The sequence below is a fragment of the Sphaerodactylus townsendi genome, linkage group LG06, assembly GCF_021028975.2.
Source record: "Sphaerodactylus townsendi isolate TG3544 linkage group LG06, MPM_Stown_v2.3, whole genome shotgun sequence".
Classification (NCBI taxonomy): domain Eukaryota; kingdom Metazoa; phylum Chordata; class Lepidosauria; order Squamata; family Sphaerodactylidae; genus Sphaerodactylus; species Sphaerodactylus townsendi.
The window spans coordinates 36,718,375-36,744,824 of NC_059430.1; the positions used below are offsets into that span (position 1 = coordinate 36,718,375).

At 44.3% G+C, this 26,450-nt stretch overlaps 1 protein-coding gene across 2 annotated transcripts; it reads right to left on the minus strand.

Annotated features, from left to right (window-relative positions):
* Positions 1-6,758: 6,758 nt before the first annotated feature.
* On the minus strand, positions 6,759-25,654 carry TXN2 (thioredoxin 2). 2 transcript variants are annotated; one of them, XM_048502145.1, is made up of 4 exons: positions 25,524-25,654; positions 21,164-21,444; positions 15,516-15,639; positions 6,759-7,600 (listed from the first exon to the last, which is right to left on the minus strand). In XM_048502145.1, exons 2-4 carry the CDS (start codon positions 21,442-21,444, stop codon positions 7,484-7,486), a joined length of 522 nt encoding a protein of 173 aa, XP_048358102.1. In that variant the 5' UTR covers positions 25,524-25,654; the 3' UTR covers positions 6,759-7,483. The 2 variants fall into 2 exon arrangements, with proteins under 2 accessions (XP_048358102.1, XP_048358103.1); XM_048502146.1 differs by lacking the exon at positions 25,524-25,654 and adding an exon at positions 25,445-25,517.
* Between the last annotated feature and the right edge of the window lie 796 nt (positions 25,655-26,450).

The window sequence follows — 26,450 nt, forward strand, 5'->3', positions numbered from 1 at the left end:
TACTGCTCTGACACTATCCCTTTGAGTTGAAGATTGCTACTCTCAGGGAAACGCCTCCTTCCCCCTTTTTGCACCTCAACTTACACACATGCCCTCTTTTCCATCTTGCAATGATGGCAGGATGCAAGTCCTGTATCTCCCTCCATCCTAGTTAGTTAGACTAGTTTAGGAAACTATATTTACTCTATCAAAAAATGGTGTTCCTATAATAAATGAAGTATATTAGTTCAAATACACGAAAAAGCTCCCAGTGATTTTGTTCCTGGTGCAACGTGATTACTTGGGGTTTGCTGCTAAATTACCGGTACAAGATTTTATATGAAAAATCTGACAGTGGATTCCTCCCCCTCCTCAACACTGTATAAGATTGCTGTAGGAAAGATTCACAAGCCAACAAACTATTCAAAGGCACTACTAATTTCTACAGAATACTCCTATTTCAAAAGCATTTCACAAGCATCGGCCAGTTGGCTTCACTCACTACAACATTTAAAGGTTGTGAAATAAATAGTTCCTGTTCCTATCTCCTAAACACTGCTAGCAACAAGAGCAGCATTCCAATATTTAAATATTAGCACCAGATATCTCCCCCTCATAACCAGTTGGTCTCTCTCCCTGCCACTCTTCAATCACTGCTCCAGGTGATTACTTCTGGAAACTCTGGCTTTAAACTAGTCTTAATTACATCAGCAATATTTTCTTTAAAAAAATATTTTTGCAGGAAGGTTTATAATGGTTGCAACCTTTTCCTGATCAACGTAATTTTAAGCTTGTGAAGCTTGGCATGGGACGAAGGAGGATCTCTGTGAGGCAACGTGACCTTGTTAAAAATCCAGATTAAAAAATAACCAAGTTAGATAAGCATTTCGAGACATGCCCCTGCAGATGTGCTGTTAAAAACAATATGCACATCTCATTACTGCTTGAGAAGAACATGTGGCTAAGCCATCTTCAGGGCCCGGTCCTAGGGGTATGCATCATTTCCCCTCCTGTATTTTGGGGGGTTTGGGTTTAACAGTCCAGAACCATTTGAAAAACCTGAAAAAAGGTGAATCCCCACACTGGCTTTTTTCTGGGAACTTGGGGTGTGCATTCGGCAAAGCTAAACTAAAAAAAAAAAAATGCTTAAAATACCTTTGGTGGCGGCTGCCTGTGAAGTCCACGTGCACTCAGCCAGGCCACATTCAGCATTCAGCTCTGCACCCCCGCTGCCTCCAAAGTCCACATGGGCTTGGCGGCAGCAGATGGCACAGAGCTCAACGTTAGAGCAGATCAATGCAGGTTATGATAATCATGTAGAATAATACCTTTTACCAGGACCAACCAATACCCCCAGTGCAGCATGGAAGACCCATGTAAACATGATGATGGCAAGGTAAACGAACTTAGCTGTGTGGTTTTGCGTGTAGCCACAGCCTTGTTTAAATTGGACTGAAGCCTGCTCAAAGCAGTTATGTGTGCTTAGTTAGCCCATAAGAAATTCATGGCCTGGGCAGATACTGCGCGGCTGGTTTTCCTAAACACAGTTGATCTGCACTGGTAGCAGCCCAGTTTAAATAAGACTCTGAGCACATGTAAAGTCAAGCAGACAATTCCTTCTGCCTCATCAGCATCATGCTCAAATCAGACATAAGAGAAGACTGCAAATCCTTTCTGCTCTAAGACAATACTGGAGAAGCTCTTGCAGACGTTCCTATGGGTTTCTACTTGGGAATGATCAGTGCGCATTACCACCTTGTAAACATGAATGGGACTTGTACTAGAAAATCTCAGGAGGCTGGAACATAGGAGACACTTTACCTTTGGAGAGGCAAAAGTGAACTTGCCTCTATGAATGAGCTGCAGAACAAGACAGGTAACATTTTAAATACCTATACTCTTTTCCAGCGAAGGATCTAAGTAAAATTTTGAATTCATCCGCTGTCACTTCCTGCATCTTGAATGCTCCCATTGGGTCCTAGTGCCTTGTAACAGCTTCCCCATTCTCCCCCTCCCATTAACACTGCAAACATCAAACCACGTCTGGTGAGACAGTGGTGGCAAGCTGCTTTCCCACTGGGCCTGGCAACAGCCTAACCATTCCCCGATCCACTGCCCCAACTCACTGCTTGGTTCCTTGCCACTATTCCTGCCTACCTGCCTCCTCCCCCCTCAACTCAACACTTGCTCACCCACCACTTCTGCTATGCTCATAGTCATTCAGGACTATTTTCTACTGTGGAAGTATGCTGCTCTCTCTCTTCCATGGCACCACTACTGACCACACATTTCTTTTGGTGGAAAATACTATAATAGTGAGCATTGTGATGGGTTTACAGGTATACACACATTGGGAAATTACAGCCAAACTGGGATTCCCAGGATGTGCAGATAAAGCAAAATAGATACATGCCCAATCACTAATGTGAAAAGTTACACAAGTCTAAAGCCATTATTTCTTACTGAGAAACACTGACAGCATGAATTTCATTGACCCCTTCTTTCAATCCACTTTGCAGCTGGATTTTACTGTGCAAAATAGCAAAATCCACCTGCAAACAACTGTGAAAGTGTATTGGAAGTGCATTATTCTGCATGTACGGAAGGGGCCACTGTGTGCCAAGCAGCTCTACTGCCACTAGAGATGGTGCCATCAGGTCACATAAAGAAAAACACACTAACCCATGACCAAATATTAAATTGTTAAACACATGGCAAAAACACATGGCCCTTTCTAGAGGGCCACAAGGCAAATGGACAGTTTACTTTCCACAGGAGTGTGTTTGTGACCACACTGCATCAAAGCACTTTGGCTGAACCCTGTGGACTCTCCAAGCAAAAGACTGCAACTAGAGAAATATACTGATTTGGTTACTATGAAAACTCAGTTACAAAATTCTTTAGTTCTGTAGTGACATAACAATAATGGCGGACATTTTTACCAAATTACTCTAGTCAACAGTCCACCTGCTAAATTTTATCGTAGCATGTTACATAGTAATCTGAATTCTTGATGATCACAAATAAGCCCTATGGAAACAAAGGCTTATTTTAGCTTATATTGTCTTTAAACTAATGGTTTACAAACACAGTGCTGGAACAGTTTCCAACCTGAAATTTCACTGGGGTGTAAGACACTGCCCATGATCCCCTAACAACTAGGCACAAAACCTTCTGTACCTACTAGGTTGTACGGCATTTTGCGTGTAAGCAGTTCTTCACAGAAGAAACCACAGCAGGGCAATGGAAGAGAAAAGGCAAAAGAAAGCAGGCATGTGGGCTAGAATAGACTATAAGATTTCACTCCTCCAAGCATCTGGATTACCCTCTCTTGGCCATAGCCAGTCACTTACTGTGTGTAAAGTGCTGCCAAACAACACCTGCCTTATCAGGACCCCTCATAGAGTTTGCAAGGTAAGAGACAGAGGTGGTTTGCCCTTGCTTGTTTCTGTGTAGGAACTCTGGACTTCCTTGGTGGTCTCCCATGCAAATACTAACCAGGGTCGACCCTGTTTAGCTTCTGAGATCTGACTGGACTGAACCAGCCTAAGCCAGCCAGGCCAGGACAACCACTTATTACCTGAGGGTAAATGAGGAATGGAAAGACAAGACAGGAACGTTTTGTTTCAGCTATTTTAGGAATGAGGTTTTTGAAGCCAGTGGTGCAATGATATGTGAACTGTAACCTCTGAAGCAGAGCAGAGCCTCTTTGTCGTTAGACAATGCTGCAGTTTTCATTAAAACAAGAACAGAATACATGGCGTCCCAAACAGACAAAGCAGGCCCACTGCAATGACTCAGAGAAAAAGGTAATGCTGTAGAACAACTTTCCATATTACTTTGAGGCGGGGGGTGGACATGTCTAATCAACCTACAGTTCCAAGGGGGCTTTCCTTCTCTCCTTCTCTCTCTCTCTCCAGAATCAGCAAGGTCCACCACCACAGCAAAAAGAGTGGGAAACTAAAAGGCAAAGCTTGCTGCACTTTTTGTCCTTGCATTTTTTTGGGGGAGGAGGCATTTAAATTCAGGATTCCAGAGTTTCCCAAAGCCTTGAGACAGGCTTTGAAGATGTGAAGCATGTTAACACACAAGGCACTGCTAAACCACTGCAGTTTTTAAAGAAGCTATAAGGGCTTTTGGACCAGACGCCTGTGGAACTGTCGCCTTTTTCCTTCTCCCCCAAAATTCTCAGGCCCCTCAGCTTACTATATAAAAGAAGTGCCAACTGTGGCATGCATCTATTAAGGTTTGCCAGTAAATCTTTGGCTTGTCTGATAGCACACAATACCACCCAGACCCCAGAGCCTTGAGAGGAAGCGATAAAACAGCCCATGTATGCAGGCTCTTAAATACACAATGCAAAGTCATAGCGCCTGCAGCTGTTTTTTCCTGTTCGGGTGTTTATGGTAGGGCATGAAAGTTAACCACTGCCGAAGCATACCAGGACTATTCCCCTCCCATTTTCCTGCCTGTTGCTGACAATGCCTCACTTTGCTCCAGACAGGAAACATGCCTGTTCCAAAGGGGCACAGAGCAAGCAAAGAACTGGGATTCCAGTGCTGAAAGGTACACCATGAAACACTAAGCTTCTATCCCTCATTGTTACAGAGAACTGTTTGAAAATATGCTGAAAATGTAGCAAGCGGAGAAGAAAACAAGCACCAAGACACCTTTTCCACATCATGAGAACCATCAGTTAAAAATACTTAGAGCCACCAGAAAGGATTTGCCAGGTTGCTACTCAGAGATCATGTCTATGACTTTAATTGACTAATAGCTGCAACCAAGAAGGCAACTTTGCCTTTTCATGCTCCATCCCCGTTATTCCATTTTCCCTGACGGTTTAGTGGAGGGAACACAAGAAGCTCTATTTGCTCCAGAAGACAGAAGGCAACTGGAGAAGAGGTGTGAGTTGAGGAATGCTGCTAACCAGCCATTAAAGAAACAGGCACTATTTCTGAGTTCCTGTAGATGACTACCATTGGCTGGGGAACCTAAGAAGGGAAGACAGAAGAATGAAAAAGTCTTGTTCTTTCACAATGCATCAAGGAAACCTTAACACCACAAACACTAGGTTCAAAATCTCTTCCAAAAGCAATGTAATCCTCAACAGCAAAGCTCTACAGCAAATAGAGACTGAGCCAAAATATGTGAGAAGAGGACAGCCTCCTCCCTCTTCCTGGTTCCATTTCCTGCAGCCATATAGGTCCAACAAGCACCCTGGCTTGGTAAATCTGGCAAGAATGTTGCTGTCTGGGCAATTATGGTTGCAGGAAAGAGACTAGTTAGAGTTGCTGCAAAATCGTCTGCTGTGACTAGAAGTGGGGGGGGGGGGGAGTAAACTCTGCAACAAATCCCCCACCAAAAAGAGAGAGAAATGGGTGTGGCAGGTGGAGAGGCTAGCCATGTTAAGGAAGCAGGCGCTGGCCACAACGTGCTTGAAAGGAAGTAGATCCAAGGAACAGGCAAAAGAACAGTAGCAGCTGGGAGGGGCTGCATTAAATTACAAGCAAGAATAAATAACTCCACTGTCACAGTCGAAAGGTTACACCACTTAAGGGCCAAAGGTATGTGTTGACCAGTCCTGCTGTGTGACATCATTTTTTTTACTCCCCTGTAGGCTTATAGCTTAGAATATGACTCCTTTGTTAAGATCAAATAAAACTTGAAATGGCATATCCAGCGCTAAACCATCTGACAAAGGAAGAACAGGCTGTGGTTCCTCTTGGCTGCCTTCCTCCTGAAGTGCTTAGCCAATGGTAATTACACTGAATTTCAGTTCTGAAAACCACAGCACCGTGCTCCTTTCCCATGCCTGCAAGTGCTCTCCCTACAGGCCCCAACTGTTCTAGAAAACACATGTCCCAAATCCTGAGACATCACTGCTCTAGGTTTGGAGAACGACAGGAAAGAATTTGCTTGGACCCATGACATGCAGATGTTAAGACATCTTTATTAGAATAATTATTTTTATCCAAGAGCCCAGTCTCTCCAATAACGGCCATTCGCATGCTTTCAGGAAGGCATCACTACAGTAGCAAATCCCTTTGTTTTATGTGAAACATGTTAATGCACAAGGCACCGCTAAACCACCGCGGCCCAGTCTCATGGTTCCACATCCTGTCCTACTAGGGATATTCCCAAGGAAAAGGTGCATACCTTTTGCCTCCCGCTTCACAGACATGGCTGTTCTTTCAACAGACTTACACAGCAGGTTTCTCCCCATGGTTATACTATTGGTCAAAACACCATCCCTTACTAGAGTTCCAAAAATAAATTATGCGTATGGCATTGACAAGTATTTCTTTTTGATGGTTTAAAAGGTCTGGTGCACAGAGCCAGCCCTTAGCATTAGACACCTCAGGAAGCAGATTTTACAACGCTGTTACAATTGCCAATTGTTGGGAGTAGTTGTTTTTTTTTTAACCATGGCTCAGGGGTACCATTTTGATAGGTGACTGCAGTATGTCCTAGCTAACGAATGACATCTAGAGCCTCCCAGAATGGAGAAGAGTAGGTTCTAATACCCTATTTTTCTCTACCATAGGGAGTCTTAAAGCAGCTTACAATCACCCCCTCTCCCCCCACCATTACAAGCACCTTGTGAAGCAGATGGAACTGAGAGAGTTCTGAGAGGACTGTGACTGGCCAAAGGTCACTCAGCAAGCTTCATGTGGAAGAGTGGGGAAACAAACCCAGTTCTCCAGATTAGCGTCAATCCATCCTAAAGCATCCCAAAATATATCCTACATAGCAAATAAGGTATTCTCTACAGAAAGAACAGAAAGAACTACAGCAGTCTTTATTGCAGATCTACAAATAAATCCAAATCATGTTTCTCTTCATTCTGTAAATAAACAGCAGCACTCTGGGACAGGGGGAAAAGACACGGGGGCTGGGTAGCATACCAAGAACAACAAACTGATTTAAAACTTCCTGTAGACAGAGAATACAGACCTGACTGAAACACGGGGCAAAAGCACTTGCTCATGGATGCTATTAGCATTTACCTGGCCTCTCATCTGGACTAGCCTTCTAGCTGCCTGAAGCAGCTAGGTGTTGCAGCCCAGTTTAAACAAGACCCCAGGCAGGTGATTTCACCTCAGCCAGTACCACGCTCAGGTCAGGACAAACATCTGAGAGATAATGCAAGATGGCAGAATTTTGTTCAAGATCTGCCCCCTTCTCATAGGCAGCAACGATTAACTACGTTGATTGTAGCCAGAACTAGGGTGGATAAGAAGACTTCTCTCCTTCAGCAGGAGTCCTGCCTTTCTTGCCACTGGCTAGTGGATAATAAGCAGTGGGCCGTACCTCCACCACCAAGGGACCAGCCTTCCCAACAAATTCAGAACCTCTTGGGAGTGTTGCTGCCCCCCACCCCCCACCGAGCAGGAGGGGAGAAGAAGTTATTGCCCACTCCCCTCCAGCCCACACCCCCCTCCAAGCAATCACACAAGAAGGACAAAATGCAAGAGGCCTCAGTAACTGCTGCCCTTCTTGCTCAAGGCCCAATGAGTTTCTTGAGGAAGGCTTCCAGCTGATCCTCATCCTTGATCCCCACAAATTTATCCACCACACTGCCATTCTTCAGAGCCAAGACTGTAGGCACAGCCGAAACCTTAAAAGACAAGGACACAAAAGAAACAACGGTTGAGTTCAGGTGACCTGTGAACAGCATATCAAAAGGAACAGCAAAAGCAAACATTTAAAAAAGCTACAGACTTGTTAAAGAAGTGAATGATTAAGCCTCCCATCCCCCACTGGAGAGCTGGCAGGAAGTTTAGCAGCATTGTTCATATCTCTGAGAGGTTTTTTTAAAAAATGTCTGTCACATTAAATGGCAGGGAGGTGTTTACATGATGGGAAAGGGAGCTGCCACTGCACAATTCAAGCACCTTGGATCCTGAAGTTCAAATACATCTTTGGAAAACCCAGTGAAAATAATGGCTAGCTTGGTTTTAGAGGACCACGTGGCACAGTTTTTTCATCAAGGCCTAAGGTAGCTTAAGTCAATGCAACTTTATGAATATACACACCTCTGAACATAACAAGGCTAAGAAACGAACGAGAGAGAAAATGCTGTTGTTTTCTTCCTATAAGCCCAAAACTGTCCACCTTCTAAACCATTTGTGGTTTTCCAGTAACAGAAATTTTAGGTGCCTGTTAAAAAGATCCGAAGAAATCTGCATGTTTCACTCTGTGTTGCCATTTCTCCAAGAAATGGTCACGGGTGGGGAAAGGCAGCTAGGACACACTCTATAGCTGCTTAAAAGCTTACTACAAGGAAGCTTGCGGCTGTGTGGTTATTTGTTACCAGTGACCATAATATTAAGCCAGCATTAGCCACACCCTCCTCCCGCAATTGCTCAGGAGCAAAGCAATGCAGAGCTTAATTGCATGGCTGGAAATGACAGTTCTAAAACATTCACGCTGCTTGCTCTGGGCTCCCAGTCATTGATTTCTGGCGTGCATTCACCATCAAGCTCATACACAGCAACATCCTCTTCCTGCAGATGCCGGTAATAGATTTTATTTTTCCGTAAAGGTGCATTTACAGAGAAAATGGCTGAAGGTGGAAATCAATGAAATGTGAGAGCTGTCAAGATCCACAGACGCATCAAGAAAGAAAAGCAGCAATATATACAGCTGCTTTTTACTGAGTCAAACCATCATTCAGTATTACCTACAAGCAATTCTCCAGGGTATCTGGCAGAACAAAGTCTGCTATCCAAGATGCTTTAACTGACGGTGCCAGGGACTGAACATGGGGCCTTGCCTTTACAAAGCAACCGATGGAGGCAGGATTCCCTTTTTACTTTACAGTCTGCCCCATGTTTCTTTAAAATCTACCCCTGAGCCACAGTTCTTGCATTTCAAGGGCCTTTACTTGAACATATGGCCTCTTACGCACACACTGACTAGACTCTAAGCTCCTGTTATATTCGTGGAACAGCAGGAGGACAATCTTTGTTGATGTACTTTTCTCACTGCAGACCCCCCCCAACCCCACCCACCAACTCCAAGCCTGTCCCTAGGGGGGTGGGGGTCCACAATATCAGGAGGGCATCAATGACTTCTGCCAGAAAGAAGAGGCCAGACAAGTTAGCAATTTAGCTGAACACACTACTGAGTCAGAGCTGTGGTTTGTCAAGGTCTGACACATCTACTTTGACTGGCAGCAGATTTCTGGGTTCTCGGGCAGAAGTATTTCACATCACCTATTGCCCAGATCCTTTTAATTGGAGATGCCAGCGATTAAACTTGGCACCTTCTGCAAACTGTGCAGATTTTCTACCGCTGAACCACAGCCCCTCCCTTATTTTGTTTAATTAATTCTGCTTATCATGGGGAGCAACAAAGAAATCTGCAGGACACAAGCTCCCGCTGACCCACCTTTCTGCAGCTGCCTATGCAACCACTTAGTACACAGAACTGGTAGTACTGCGCTACCAGATACTTAGTAAGGTATCTGGTAGCGCGACAAAGATAAATGTCAGAAGCTGGGCCCTAAATGTTTACCCCTGTAGCATTCTGCCAGGTCCTTCCATACCTTATCTGGGTATTCATTGTATTGCTCTACCAACTGTTACCTGGTACTGTGGTTTCTATTTTGTTTTGTCTAAGGATAAAATGGCGAACGAGGATCAGAGCAGAGCAGAAGGAACAGGACTCAAGAGACAAACACACAATCAGGCTCAGAATCAGTTCACACACACGCTGCAGGGTTTAACACTGGAAGACTAAAACAAAAAGCACAAATTACAGGCCACATGAGGGCAAGCCCCTTTAAAGTCAAGAGAATGATGAGAGGAGTTAGTAAATATTTCGGAACAGGCCAACACATTCCACAGTGCCTCTGGCGCCCTTATCTTTAGGCAGCTTAGCCATTGGGTCATGCCTCATCCTTATCTTGAATGCTGTCCATCCCTGGAATGCACCTTCTCGTCAAACATGCTCCCCAGCTGCGTCTCCTCTTGCTGCCATCAGCAATTTACCTCATGCAAACCCACCCCATGGACAGCCCTTCCAGATCAGGCCGTTCCAGAAGCAAAGGGCTGTTTTAACTGGCCACACCCTTTCCACTCTGCTGGCCAATACAGGCAATCCCTCAGCACACGGAATCCCATTCTTTATCCAGGAAGGGAAGGATCAACAGACTTTGATGATCTTCAGTGCCCTCTAGAGGTCAGTTAGAAAACATCACTGAAAGCCCTCAACACGTTCTCCACTTTGGGGTGAGGTGAGGAAAACTTGAATATTCATAAGAACACACGCTTACGGGAGAGTGTGGGATAGAATTTATTAGTATCAAGATTAAGGGTTTGGCATCTGCTCTCCCTTCCCTCATGACTGGAACGTAAAAAAAAATCAAGCAGTAAAAGATAGACCTAAGCCATACAGGAATTCCATGACACAGCAAGGTGACTTCAGGTTAGTACTGAATAGCACAACTGCTGAATCACTTTGCTATTCACAACTTCATGGTTTCCTAGAGTAGGGAGAGATTGATAGCTGCTTTACATCAAACTGATCTCCGTCTACTTCAAACCTTTCTCAAATGCCCCAAAGACTTATAAAAGAAGAGGGAATACAACTGGAGTCCCTGGCCTTTTTGAGCCTGTAGGTGCTTTAGATTTTGAGAACAGGGAGCACATACCCATTACAAAATGTCTGCCATTGAGGCAGAATCACCACAAAATGGCAACCGATGGGGGCAGGATTCCCTTTTTACTTTACAGTCTGCCCCATGTTTCTTTAAAATGTCAGGACTTGGTAATATAACAGCTGCCTGGCAGAAACTACTGAACCAGCTGATGCTGCAGGTTCATTTAATTGCTTGTTAAATGGTTAAATAGTCACATGCTCTGTCCATGCATCAGTCATTGGTTATAGAACTGTATAAGTGTAGTAGATATCAATGGTCTGATGTCCTTTGCTGAGGACAGATCCCAAGCTGGAGGCTCTGTCAGTTTATTCTGTATATATGCAACTACAATAATATACCTTTCCTTGATTGAATTACTTGGCTCCAGTCATTTGTACTACGCACTGCACTTGATTGATGGCTCAGCTGCTAACTCTGTCATAGAAAAGAGGGGTTTTTTACCCAGAACGAGGTTGCCAAGCCCAGAGACATAAAGTGAATACCTGTGGTCAAGTACAGGGTGTACAGAAGTGACACAATTGTCCAGGAGGAGGTCAGTGCTCTGACAGGCAGATAACTGGTACAGAGTAATCTGAAGCTCCCATTTTTTGTTTTCCATTCAAGGCAATCTGGATTTTTCCCTCCCAAGGATCAAAGGGCCATTAGGAAACTCATACACAGGCACCACGAGGCTCACGAGTGACACATTGAGAAACCACTGGCATAAACAGAGCAAATGCACTAGGTGATTTTTGTTACTGGGATGGCAAAAGAGGATGGCATATCCTTCCACGTGCCTGAAGATGGTGGTGGTTTATTCCACTCAAGATTTGTGCAGGTTGTGCTGCCAAGGTGACAAACAGGGGCTATGGCAGTGGTGGCGAACCTTTGGCACTCCAGGTGTTACGGACTACAATTCCCATCAGCCCCTGCCAGCATGGCCAAATGGGAATTGTAGTCCATAACATCTGGAGTGCCAAAGGTTTGCCACCACGGGGCTATGGGAAAAGGAAGCAGCAGTCTCCTTAATTTTTTCCCACCCACAATTCAGTCTGTGCATCAGCAGCAGAAAGAGAAGGGTCACTTCTGAAGCAACTTCAGCTCAGCTGGAATAACAGGAATGGTAGCCACAAGCCAAAGCGAGCACCAAAGAGTTCAAAATAGTGGCTGCAGGCTCAGGCAGGCCCCACTTCCTGCCTTTCTGGCCACCACAGCAAGAGTCACATAGCAGGGAGAGGCCCCGGCCTGAAGGGAAAGGGAGAGACTTGGGTCATTCATGTGAACAAATGGAATAATTGATCCCAGGAGCTATATGCCCCCAGGAGGGCCAGACAACAGGCCTTCCACCAACAAAAGCGGGAAGAGCAGCAGAACCAAGGCCCAAGACATCCAAATCTGAATATAGTATAACAGTTAAAACTTCACATGAGGTTCTGGAGACCTGGGTTCAAATCCATACTCTGCCACAGATATTTGCTGAGTAGCCTTGGGCTACTCATTCTCTCAGATGAATCTATTTCACAGGGCCGTTGTGAGGACAAAATGGAGGGGAGAACAATGTACACCATTCTGGGTCCCCCCTGGAGAGAGAAGCCGGATATAAAAATAGATGCCCAGCCTACTTGAGAATCAGAAAATAAAATCCTGGCTGAGGGATGATGAGCTCTGGGAAGAGTTCCTGTGAAGGATGCCTTCCCTCCCCTGACCAGAAAATGCATCGGGAACGAAGGCTCCGCTGGGACAGTGTGGAGCCAGGGGCAGGCCAGGGCTTGTGCGAAAGAATGCGCAGGCATTCCAAAGCTCACAGAGGGGGTCTCTTGCTCTCTTTCCATCTCCACTGCAAAGAAGTTGTGAAATGTTCTGGCTGAGAAGTCAGCCAATGCCTTGTAAACAGAGGGAGGGGAAAAGGCTGAGGAGGCTGAGCAGAGGGGGGGTTTACTGGCAAACAGCAGGGAATCCACAGGGCTAGGAAGAGAGCCTTTTTTAAAAGGTCACAGGGAAAACCAAATGGCTTGCGATGAAGACCACCACAAGCAGAGGCCTTCTGCTGCACCAAGCTACTTTCGGGACGAAGCACAGCAGACCCTGGAAAGGGGTAGAGGTGTACAATTTCCCCCTCCATGCTGTTTTCTTCATTTAAAAAAACGGCCTTCTGCTATCAGCGATTTTCCCTAAAGCACCCCCCCCCCATCATCAGCTTTGGTGTAGCTGTGCAATGTGAATCTGGAAAATGGTGCAGACGTAAACGGTAAACCCCCCCCCCTTTCTTCAAACCTGCTCTGAGTAAGTCCACAATCACTTAGAATAGTCTAAAGCAGTGGTTCTCAACCTTCCTAATGCCGCGACCTTTTAATATAGTTCCTCATGTTGTGGTGACCCCCAACCCTAACATTTATCCATTTTACAGATGGAGAACACTGATGCAGAGAGTCTTAGGTGACCCCTTGTGAAAGGGTTGTTCAACCCCCAAAGGGGTCACGACCCACAGGTTGAGAACCACTGGTCTAAAGCACTTCACATACATCATATATTGTTACAGTCCTTGCTAACAAACCACCCTGCAAAAAAGGTCAGAGTTACCGATTCCATATTTGAAATATGGAACCAAAGATAAGAGTATGGCTGGCCTTAAGACCCGAGAGTCCATGAAAGCAGCAAGATTTGACCTGTAGGTCCAGTTCATAGCTCCATGCAAAGGATTCGGGGAGAGGCTGTGGGTCAGTGATAGTGCATCTGCTTAACGTGCAGAAGGTTCCACATTTAACCCCTGGCATCTCCAGTTAAAAGCACCAGGTGGTAGGTGATGCACAAGATCTCTGCCCGAGACTCTGGAGACCCACAGCCAGTCTGAGTAGACACTGACTTTGATGGATGAACGGTCTGATTCAGAAAAGGAAGCTACGTGTGGAATGTCTTCTAGGTTATTTTGGAGAAGCAGCCATGGCTAAATGACAGAGCATCTGATTGGTGTGCAGAAGGTCCCAAGTTCAATCCATGTCATCTTCACGATGAGCACTTTCGCACATGCAGAATAATGCAATTTCAATCCACTTTCAATGCAATTCCACAGTAGTTTGCAAGTGGATTTTGCTATTTTGCACAATCTAGCTGCAGAGTGGATTGAAAGTGCATTATTCTGCATGTGTGGAAGTACCCCAAGAGTAAGATACTAAGAAATGAAAGACTTCAGCCGGAGATTCTGGAGAGCTACTTCTAACCTACGTAGAGAATACTGACACTGATGGGCAGATGGTCTGATCCAATATAAGGCAGGGCGTGTGAGAGAGAGAAAAAGAGAGGCAGACAGATAGAACATTGATCCAGTACAGCCAACTCTCGACCAGGAATGGCTTTAAAGATCTTGGCTTGTGCAGTTCCTGCTACACTGGATGTTTTTGTTTGTTTAGCAGAGAACAAATCTGGTATGGTACCTTGATACATACCTTATAACAGGTCCTCTATCACCGAGCTAAGGACTCTCTTGTAAGGTGAGGTTTTTTTTAAACAAAACTTTCACTCTAATTTTGCTCCTTCCCTTATCATGTTATGCTTCAGGATCAGACAATGAAAATTAATTTTGCTGGTCTTGGGCTCCACATAAAACCACAGACTAGTTGCAAAGACTAATGGGCTTTGCAATTTTCTATACCAGGGGTCTGCAACCTGCGGCTCTGCTGGCATGGGCCATGCTGGCAGGGGCTGATGGGATTTGCAGTCCATGAACATCTGGAGAGTCGCAGGTTGCAGACCCCTGTTCTATACAATGAATCAAGTAACAGATTAAGAAGAGATTTCCCAAAAAACACGTTACCATTCTTTTTGAAAAGTGAATTTCTGGTTTATGCATGGAAATAGCTTTGCAAATGAGAAGTTCTCTTAAAGAGCATGAGCACTCTTGCACATATTCCCCCAGGAAATTCTTAACTCTTCAAATTCTTTCAGTCTTCTGATCCATCCATGACCCTCCTGTGCTGCCTCCTCCCCAAGCCCTTCCTTGTTCAGCTCAATTCCCAATGCAATGAATATCAAGATAGACGGACCGATAAAATCACTCAGGGATTATCTTTATCCCTTCTGAAAGCCTTTCCTGGTCCACCCCTGGGTGTCTGCTGCCAAATAACCCATCCCTGCCCCATCGTCTCTACTCCTGTATTAAATTTCCTCGTCTCACCTTCTCTTTCTCCCTCCCACTGTAAAAAAGGATCTTGTCCCTTCTGGGCTCACGCTTTACGTGAGACAGAAACACCCCCCCCCCCCCCCCCGGCCGAAATTTTTCCAGTTTTTCCCTAGTTTTTACATCTCTAAGCCAGTGTTCCCTGAATCTCTGGGAATGTCTGCTGCTATAAAATCTAAAAACTTCAAGTCAACTGGGCAGGCCCTGCTGCAGGTCACAAGGCAAGACTGATCTTTTTCAAAGCACAAAGTCTTGTTAGTAGGTGCCCCAGAGTTCTGGAGTACCCCTTCATGGGCAGTGCACCCAGTTTATCCAGGTAGTGTTCGGCAGGATGGTCAAGACTGTTTCAGTCGGGCCTTCAGAATAAATACTTCGAATCCACAACTTCTGGGCCTTTGTTTTTGTTTACTTTATTCTTCTTTTCCTCAGCCCCCACTTTGTGAATGAGCAAGTCTGTTAACGATAGGATGTTTTCAAGGTTGTTAATTCTTAGCATCACCGTAAGCTGGAAACAACTTGAGGGCACTTAACACACACAAACACAATATTCATATTGATAAATCTTAATGTCACTGACAGCAGTTACAATTCTACCCGGTACCTGTATGCCACCATGGACACCTTTAGGAAAAGTGCAATATTTCTGTTATGTAAACAAGAATTCATCGTGCTTGCATTCATTCACACAGCCACACGGGTATTAGGGGCACATACCTCATATTCAAGGGCTAGATCTGTGTGGTCGTCAATGTCCACTTTTGCCATCAGTACTTTGCCCTTCTGCTTTGCCACCATCTTTTCTAGTCTGGGCCCTAGGATCTTGCAGGGGCCACACCACCTCCGAGGGAAGGAAAGAACACCAGTGTTCAGCCAGGAAAAAGCAGCAGGCAAAGAGGTGTTCTCAAGACCCTGAGCATTTCCTCATTCCCTTCAAGTGTGAACTAAATGTTAAACCACTAAGAAAACCTCTGAGCTTTGAACACCTGCAGTGAGAGGATGCTTCAAGAGCATTTCTAAGCTTGAATTTACAGACTACCAGTGGCACTTCTACACATAGCCCCCAAAAGCTATGTTTGCGCCTCTTTAGTGTTATTTGCACCTTGTGTGAATTTTATTAATCTGAGACAGAAATCAAATGAGCATTGTTTTCAGATACAGCTACCTTTAAATCCAACATGTAGTCTAATTAATGTAAATTTTACATTCATATTACAAACCAAATATGAAAGTGCTGAACAAAATAATCCAAGGAGTTTTGAATGAAACAAGCAAGGGGAAGTTACATAATCCACTATTCATGTTTGGCAATTACCCAGTAATGGGAACCAAACTAGGAGAAGATCTAAAACCTGTTCACCTCATCTGATCCAGAGGTGTATGGCCTATGGGGACATGGGGTCACCCATAACCCCAGGCGCCACCATCGAGTCCTGCCCCTCAGCAGGCTGGCTTTTGCAGTGGGGCTCAGTCTGTACAGAGGCCGGGGGCGGGGGGGGGGGGGGCGCTCGGCAGCAGCCTCACCCCGCCCTCCGTGCAGGCTGGCTTTTGCCCTCCCCAGGTCCTGCCGGCCTGCATGGAGGCCAGGGGCAGGGCTTGGCAGCAGGTGGCCCCGCCCCCACCCTCCGTGCAGGCCGGCAGAGCTTGGCACCCCAATCCACACCCCCGAGTGCGGGGAGGGGGGCAGGAATGCCCAGTAAGGGGTTGTCTCTGGGCACCATTTCCCTCTGATACGCCTCTGATTGGAACACTGGATATCAACAATACTGAGCTCTTTAGAACATTTCAGATAAATCTACAGCATGGTGTAGTGGTTAAGAGCAGGGTCCCTCTAATCTGGAGAACTGGATTTGATTCCCCACACCTCTAGCTGAGTGGCAGAGGCTTATCTGGTGAACCAGATGTGTTTCCGCACTCCTACATTCCTGCTGGGTGACCCTGGACTAGTCACAGTTCTTTAGAATTCTCTCAGCCCCAATTACCTCACTGGGTGTTTGTTGTAAGGGGTAAGGGAAAGGAGTTTTTAAGCCCCTTTGAGTCTCCTTACAGTAGATAAAGGGGGGATATAAATCCAACTCTTCTCTTCTTCTTCTACAACTCACACCTATTTATTTTGCCAGAGGCAAAACTCTCAGTTACAAGCCTTTCCAACAAGTTTACAATTGGCAAAAGACAGTCTTGGGCTTGGATTCACTGGAGGTAGAGATACATGGAGTAGGGTCCCCCATCTCCCAAGTACAGCATTTCAGGGAGCACTTTGGGCTACAGTGTGTGTGTGTGTGTGGGGGGGGGTTCTGTTCCAGAGGCAGAAATCCTTCTGTCTGCAGAAACACTCCAATTTATTTACTTCACTTATACCCTGCCTTTCTTCCCAATGAAGACCTAAAGCAGCTTGCATTGTTATCACCTCCATTTTATCTTCCCAACAACCATGTGAAACAGGTTAGGCTGAGTGTGTGTGTGATGGGCCCAAACTCATCCAGTAAGCTTCCCTGGTAGAGTGGGGATTTGAACCTGGCCAAGCCTCAGTTCTCTTCATCCAGGGCAATATATTTATTTATTTTTATTTATTTATTAGACTTTTATACCGCCCTATCCCCAAGGGGCTCCAGACAGCTCTCTCCCCCCGCCCCCAATTATACATCTGTGTAGGAGAAACATCAAGGGTAAAGGGTCTTCCGTGTCCACAGCAAGTGCTCAATCTTCACAGAGGCACTTTTTAACATGAGTATCAGAAAAACTGCATCCTTGTCTATTTGCAAGCTGATTGTTTTGATTCAGAGCTTCCCGCAACAAGATGTTCTTTCCTCCTAGCCAAGTGGCTTTAGGCCCAGCTCACACAATTACGTAGCTGCTGTAGACCAGTTCGGCTCTACATGGCTAGGTGAGGCTTCATCACACAGTAGCAACGTATGGAAGTACCAGATAAAAGGCACAGGCGGCTTGCTTGCCATGCCAGCAACCACATCAAGTGGTACAATATCAGTGTAGGATGGGACTTCCTGATCTGGCTCAACCATAGTTGGTACCTGGGTAAGTTAACAGCTTGTGGCCACATGAGCCAATGGGCAGCTACTACATTGCCAAAGGTAAGGTCCAATTAGACCAGTAGTCCATCTAGACCAGCATCCTGGCTCACACAGCAACCAACCAGTTGCCCAAGAGGCCAATAAACAGGTCCGAGAGGCCAAGGCTCTCCCTCCTAGTGTGGAGTTTCAGAGCTTTGTTGTCTCTGACTATAAAGGTTCACTTTCTGCACCATGGCTAGTAGCCACTGATAGACCTATCCTTCCATGAATCTAATCTTTGTAGCTAACTTCTTTAAGTGAGAATAAACCGATTCTGAGTGAAGATACGGAGGAAATCAGCTCCCACTGTTCCCACAGGGAACCACCCACATGCAATCTCCATTTCATTCTTCCCTTTGCTAGCAACGGAAAGAGGTTAAAAAATCTAGTTTGATTTAAGTGCTCGATGCAGATATGAACAAAAGGCACAGTTCAGTCAAGTTAACACTGTTTGACTCCAAAGGTCAAGTGGCTAAGAATGATTTTGCAGTGATCCTGTATTGCTATGAAGTAGATCTAGTTATATCATAACCAACACTTGGATTTGACAGCCATCAATCAGGCAATAACTGCATAAAATACAACAAAACCTGTCTGTCATTCATTAATGGAATGCTGGAATATGACTTACGGACCTAATTTCCAAATTACTCTTTCTACTCTGATTGCAAAGCATTTGACACAACTGGGTAAGGAAGATGCAGTCAAGCAGCAGAGTTGGAGAGTCTGTTCAGAGTTGAAAAGCTACATTACAAAAATATGGTAAGCGAAAGAGTTAAAGGTAATGTGCATACTTTGATGGGATCCCCAAAATTCATATACAGAATTTGTCAGATTATTATTAGTGAGCATTTTATTTTCATTTCAGTATTTGTACCCTGAATGTATTCCCCATGAATATATTTTTTTAATTGACACAGTTCTTTAAAATAGTTACTTTTATTTTATTAGATTTAGATTTAATACCCCGCCACTCCCATTACATGGACCTGAATGATGGGAGTTGAAATACTACGGGCTTTTAAAAGTACTTTGCAGTTTTGGTACATCTCGTTAATCTTTTTATTGCTGTCCTGAGACCTACAAACAAGAAACATTCAAGACAGTTATATGGCAATCTGCCCGTTGAGATTTCTTTCCTCTTAGATTCAGAAGTGGAAGAAAAAAGCTATCCCTTGTCATCCAACAAATAGCCTATTTTAATAAGGGCTCGGCTAATAACTTTTTCTGGGCTTTCCCTCCCAAGTGGTTAGGAATAACCCTAAACAATACCTTAGGTTTTCAGCGTGCTTCTCTTCACTTACTAGCAGAGTGGAAGTCTAAGCCAGCGTGATGTAGTAGTTAAGAACAGTGGACTCCTATCTGGAGAACCTGGTTTGATTCCCCACTCCTCCACATGAGCAGCGGACTCTTATCTGGTAACCAGTGTTTCCCTACTCCTACCTTCCTGCTGGGTGAACTTGGGCTAGTCAGAGTTCATTCAGAACTCTCTCAGTCCCACCTACCTCACAAGCTGCCTGTTGTTGGATAAGGAAGAGAAAGGCGTCTGTAAGCTGCCTTGAGTCTCCTTAAAGGAGAGAAAGGTGGTGTATAAATCCAAACTACTCCTCCTCTTCTTAAGAGCAGGTAGACTTTAATTTGAAGAACTGTGTTTGACTCACTCCTCCACCTGAGCCACAGACACTTATTTGGTGAACTGGAGTTGTTTCTCCACTCCTACACACGAAGCCTGCTGGGTGACCTTAGGCTAGTCACAGTTCTTTGGAACTCTCTCAGCCCCACCTACCTCCCAAGGTGTCTGTTGTGAGGAGAGGAAGGGAAAGGAGTTTGTAAGCTCCTTTCAGTCTCCTTACGGGAGAGAAAAGGGGGGGGGGGTATAAATCCAAACTCTATGTCTTCTTCTAGTGATAAAACTTTCAGATTTAGGAAACTGCATAGAGTCCCTCATGCCTTACCTGAAATCTGCCAGATGAAGCCAAAGTTGCACTAGCCCTAACTACTAGGATTTGTTTTTGTGTTCATTAGCCTTGAAGAGGTTCTAACAGATTTGTTTTCCCCTCTGTATGAGGCATGCAGGTGAATCTGTCCCAGTCACTCAGAGGTAATCCAAAAGGAAAATACTTAAAAAAAAAAAGTAATTACATGGCACTCATCCTCACTGTGTATCAGCATTTTAAAATGAATTTATTGCTATACTGTAGTATGAAAAGTGGACATCACCACTATCTCATGTGATCTGAATTGTAACCTTGTTTTAGGCCAGGATTGTTGAGCCATAAATAAAAGGCCACTTGGGGAATGATGGAGCTGTGTACATTGGGCAGCCATAATCTAACCCTGAAGCAGATATTTTTTTCAAAGAAACCCCTTGGCCAAGCTCCACTAAAACAGGAAAAATCCTGGTTATCACAGTAAGGGGCAATTAAGAACTCATGTCTGGCGACATCTGTCTTTAGGAGCAGCAACCTCAAAAATAAAAACCCCATATAAACACAAGCACAACAGTGGCCAACTTCTTCAAAATGGATGGAGGGACAGACTAGTGTGAACTTGGACTTGCAATAATGGGTATAACTTACAGAGGGAAAGGTTCTGATTGGATATTAGGAAAAAATTTACAGAAAGAGCTGCACCACAGTGGAATCAGACCCCTAAGGAGGCGGTGAACTCCCCCTCTCAGGCAATCTTTAAGCAGCACTGGACAAACACTTGCCAGGGATTCTCTCTAGGCTGATCCTGCACTGATCAGGGGGTTGGGCTAGATGGCCTGTATGGCCCCTTCCAAATCTATGATTCTATGAATGTCACCCCAGTCTCTCAGCGGCTTGACCAGGGCATCACATAAGGTCAGTGCTAGGAAAACAACAAAGGTTTAATTTAGATGTTGAGACTTCTAATCAATCAGGACTCACTTGCCCCGCAATCAAACTGGAGCTGTGGAGAACTGCTATTTAGAGCTGCAGGGGCCCAACTGTGCTTGGGGCAGCAGCACGGGGAGCAGGAGAGATTTATGCCCCACAACCTTCTGTCCCTCCACACCTCTTTTCTGAAAAGAAATGGCCCTCAGGGACAGTGTTCATTGCTTCATTCTGGAGCTACATATTTATGGAATGCTGTATGCATTGCTCTGAAATTAGGCAAACAATGCACACACCAGTTTCAGTTTGGCAAGCAGCACAAAGGAGAATGCAGGAAACCCCCCCCCCCCGATCCCAAGTAGAATTGGGCTTCTGTGGCTCTTCAAAAAGCAGCTCCGTCCAGCTCATGCGCATACCCATAAGCACATTTCCTACTCACTGCGCATGAAAGTCTACCACCACTGGCTTCTGACTCTTCAAAACTCTGTCTTGGAAGTCATCCCCATCCTGGACATTAAAGGTGTTTCTGAAGACCTGAGTAGTAGAAAATGTCCTAGAAGTTGCAGCAGGTACAGCAGTAGCAGGAAAGGAACTGCACAAGCAGGTATGGCATGGCACAGCGGACACCCTGGAGAGGAGCGACGAAGGCGGAGACCAAAGTGGCACAGAGAGATGCTTGAGAGGGACAGACCGTAGTGGCCTGAGGAGTTTCTGGGCCATCTGCAAAAAGGAAAAGGGGGCACACAAGAAATTGCCATCAGGGGACAAATGCAAAAGTGGGAATACTTACAACCCTCCTACCCTGGTTTGTACATTTCACTTCTAGTTTAGCTATTACTCTGCTACTGCATCATTCCATTTTCAGTTGGGCTAGGGCTCCCTGTTCCTCTATCCATTGTAGTTCACTTTAAGCTTCATAGCTCACGTTGCTATCCCCCTTATAGGCTGCTCTTCACTGTGTCAACAGAGTTTTGCCATGCACCACTATACACTTATTGCTGCTTTCCAATATTCCTGGCATATGGCAGGCACTGGGGCAGCCCTTGTCTAGGCACTGTACACAAATAAGGCAGATGGGCCTTGCCAACAGAGTTATAACCTAACCTATTCCATGGATTCCAAACAAAGTTCTCTTTCCACTTTGACTCAACCTCACTCCAGGTTGCCGGATCTAAATAACAGTTAGACATTTCCCCAGCTCTGAAGACAGAGACTTTAAAACTCAGGGTCACTTGCCCTCTATTCCTGACTCTCCTGTGCTGCTTCTGCCCCTTCCCCCTTTACACGGCCCAGCTTCCAACCAGTGAGTCCTTTCTGCCCTGCCTAATCCGGTCACTCCAGCTGATAGACCAACAACACAACCCTAAATAGGATTTCAACAGACTTAAAAGGGTGTAACTCTGCGTAGGATAGCATTGCAAGTTTCTTATCTTAAAAGAATAACCCTTATTCTTTAATGTTCAGGCTCCAGCCAACAAACTGGAATACTTCAATACAGAGTGCATTTGATTAAAATGAAATCGATCTAAATGCTTCGAATCACAGTTCAAATCACTAAGTAAGCCTTTATTTAAATCGTGGTTGTCTACATAAAGACGCATTCTTGCTAGTATAATCTTAACAGATGACGGTTTCATTTTTAAAATAATAACTTCGTGGATTAGTTTTAGTTATATCAAAGTTGATTTGTTTATACAATTAGAAATGCACAGAAATATAATTAGAAATACACAATATTTATGAAATTATTGTGAACTATCTCCAGTTTTATTCAGGCCAGTAGGTCTTGGCTTTCTTCATTGACGTGTTTGCATTTTGCACGCATGGCTGCCTTACCAATAGATAGAGGAACTTAATTAAAATATGTCTAAATTGGGTATCTTTTGCGGTCCGCTGCCTTTATAGATTTTCTCATCCAGAGAGATAATAGTATGATAAACCTCAGGCTATACACACATTGATTCCAAGTATTCTTGTATTCGGCTCAAAAGGTTTCACTTTCATTTTTATTGCTTGCCCCCCCCCCCCCTCTTTTCACTTAGCTCCTTGTGAAGATCTGTTCCACTTCAAACAATCTTCTATTCATTGAATTTTTGGAAATTTAGCCCTTAAAAGTTAAGGGGTAGATTCTGTGACATAGATTTGAACAGTAACAATGGAATTAAGGTATTTTAATGAAAAGAGGTATGTTATCTCTGCTGACACAAATTCATAGTTATTAGAACTACAAAACCAAGCATCTGTGATACCCAAAATAATCTTCCCCAATGGTTTTTTTTAAACTTTCTACAGCAGAAAGTTTGGAAATAAGAACTCCCGTGAACTCTTTCCTTTTTTGAATGAATGAAATGCTTCATAAGAAAAAGTTTTTCACATTCAAAATGAACAGTATGAAAAGGTCTGAATAAATTCTCAAATTAACCAGTGGAAAAATTGGGAAATTTTGGGGAACGTTGCATTTTTTGCACTTTAAAATGAATGAGGTTTTTTTTAATGGCAAACAGGAAATTTTTATTATTTTATAGAAGTCAATCTATAGCATTGTATGAGCCTAATATTAACTGTATAATACATTCAAGAGTATTTTTATTGTTTAAATGTAAACAGTATTTGCAACATTTAATATGCTATGTCTTAAATGATTTACATCCCAATCCAAAGGGGAGATCAAATTCCCTCTGGAGCTGGCACATCCTTACGCCAGCACAAGTGCTAATTCCATGGGCAGAGGGCAACCTACATGGCCACCTGACCCAGAAACATTCTCCATCGCGTGGTCAGGGGGCGCGGGACCAACCTTAGTTGGGCACCAGTGCCCGATCAGCCCCGTGTGCCAGTGGAGATACATGTGACATATTTTAATTGTCTTTTATGGGAGAGAGGTGTGTGTGTGTGTGTGGGGGGGGTTAAACTTTTTTGGGCTTCCTGCACCACAGAAAAGCCCTGTGGACAAGCCTGCCTGTCAGCTCTATACTAGGCTGGTAATATGCTGTCTTTAATGACAATATATTATTTAAAAATTCAGTTATTTTCATATTATAAATAACATGATATTCAAATATGCTGGCAGTCCCGGCTACTGTGACTATATTAAGAGTGTTTCTACCCAAATGACAGAACCTGTTTTGTTCGCTTCAAAATTCATTTTCTACTCTCAATTTTTATTTTTTCCTACTTCTCAATTGGCAAAAAAAGCAAGACACGTTTCTAAGGAAACACACAGAGCAACAGTTTGCAAGCGCTCTGTCAAGTATTGGGCATATCTGAGTTGTTCATACAAAAGATTAAAATGTTTATACTTTAAAACTCCATACATATGCCACAGTACATTTTTTTGCTAAGTTATTAATGGTGCTTTTATTTAGTTCGGAAAAATAAATTTAAGTTTTACAGGACAGTAAGTATTGCATATGTGTCAGTCCCCACAAAGTGCCTTACACGGTTTCAAAATTCCCAGAAATTTTACATCTCAGAGGGCACTTTTGCACATGCAGAATAATGCACTTTCAATCCACTTTGCAGCTGCATTTTACTGTGCGAAACAGCAAAATCTACTTGCAAACAATTGTGAATTGAAAGTGCATTATTCTGCATGTGTGAAAGTGCCCAGAGACTACTAACCTTTCTCATGGGGGTATTGTAACAACAAAACAGAAGTGGAGAGTATACCACAATAAGCTCCTTGAAGGAAAGGCAGAGCAAAAATGTACAAAATAAACAAACAGCCTTATAAGGCAGGGCAAAGATGTGATAAATAAACAGACACCTGCAGGATAATTGGGTGTCATCACAGTGATAAGTAAACAAATGCCACTTGCATGGGATCCAGCAAAAAATGTCTTACCAAAACACTTTGAATGCAGCCCTTTTAAACTGACATATCCTCATGAAGTCCAGAACACACTTTTTCACATTTAAATATCACTCTCACATTTCCATACAATTAAGATTTGAAAATACTAAGATCTTACAATTTCAAAGCTTCGTATATACTACACCACTAACAAAATCATGATATTTTTTTAAGGAATGCAAACAATATAGTGTTATTCAAACAAGGGGCATTAGGTAAATATTCTTTAGTGAAAAAATACACACAATATGGACCCCACCCCCAAGAAACTGTACGCATCGAAGAGTACCAATAAAGGATATTGTCCTTCCAAGTCACCTTTATTCCTTAACAAGGTTGCATTTTTTTCCATTGAGGCTCTATTGCCTTTAACCTCTACTTTGATAAGAGACAGAAAAAAATTAGACTGCAGGCAGGGTTACCCCTTTTACTTTCCTGACTGATCGTTACAACAACAAATATTTGTCACAGCATTTATTATTATTACCGCTTTTATAACGTTGTAAATATTATTTTCTGGCATAAAGTTAAAAGTAATGAGAAAAGTTTCACGAGCTAAACCTTGCAGACAGGAAGCCTGCCAGCATAAATCAGCGAGCAGATTTCAAGGCTGCAGATTTTAAAAACTGCGCAGCAGGTGATTGCAGTTATTTAATGGCAGGCTAAGATACTCTGCGCATGCACAAAGTATCGCACTTGCATATTCCCCAATCTAAAAAAACCGATTTCAGATTAAGACCAGTTTGGTTTCCCCCACTGGCATGCCACGGAATTCGGTCGGCAGCCTCTATGTTACACTTTTGTGCTAGTCCGCCAAAATGTCTTGTTCGCGGACTCTACCCACACCCCCTTATATCTCATTCTTACCACGAGCCTCCCCCACCCGCCGGATCCGCGAGAAAGGCCGGCGAGCGACCCACAAGACCGACCTCCCTCCCCCTCTCACCTCTCAGGCCCCCTGAAGAGTGGCACGCGCAAGGGAATGAGGCGGCTGGAGCAGCCTGGGCGCTGATTGGTTGGAGGAACGTCTCTTCGTAAACGCCGAATCAATGAATGGCAAGCGAGAGGAAGTCCTTGAGAACTCTGGGAGCTGATTGGCTAGGGAAGACGCCTTTCGGTCGGAGGCGAACGGAAGCGTTTTCCGAATGCTTGTAGATGGGAGACGAAGTAGCTCCCGAACGTTGAGAACTTTTTCCTCCTGCTTGAATGCTGATTGGCTATTGAAGGAGGCCGCCTGCACGGTCTAATATTTATTTCTCCAATAGCAAGGCAGGTATCACGGCCCCGCCCCCAGGCAGAGTGTCTGTTACATATAGAATAGAATAGAATAGAATAGAATAGAATAGAATCTTTATTGGCCAAGTGTGATTGGACACACAAGGAATTTGTCTCCGGTGCATATGCTCTGTGCGCTTGGAGGGTCTATATTTGTCTGTGCGCTTGGAGGGTCTCGTTGTGTAACTCTTTTCAAAGGGTAGTTGTGTTAGTCTGAAGTAGAGCAGCTGGCTTCGAGTCTAATAGTAGCTAAAAGACCGGGGGGTGGGGGGTACGTTTTCACGAGTCAAAGTGCCCTTCATTGAATACCGGTACAAGTAGAGATCTCTGAGTCGTTTGATCTCAGTTAGAAGGAGGGTGGAGTGCTGTAAAGAAAGCTCACAGGACTTCTATAGTTTTTGTTTCTCGTGGTTGAGAACCAGCGTGGTGTAGTGGTTGAAGTGTCAGATGAGAATCTGGGAAACTCAAGTTCGAATTCCTACTCTGCCATGGAAACCTGGTAGGTGACCTTGGGCCAGTGAAACCCTCTCAGCCTCAACCCTGGAGAGTATTTGCATGGGAGGCCTCTAAGGAATACCAGGGTGTAATGCAGAAGCAG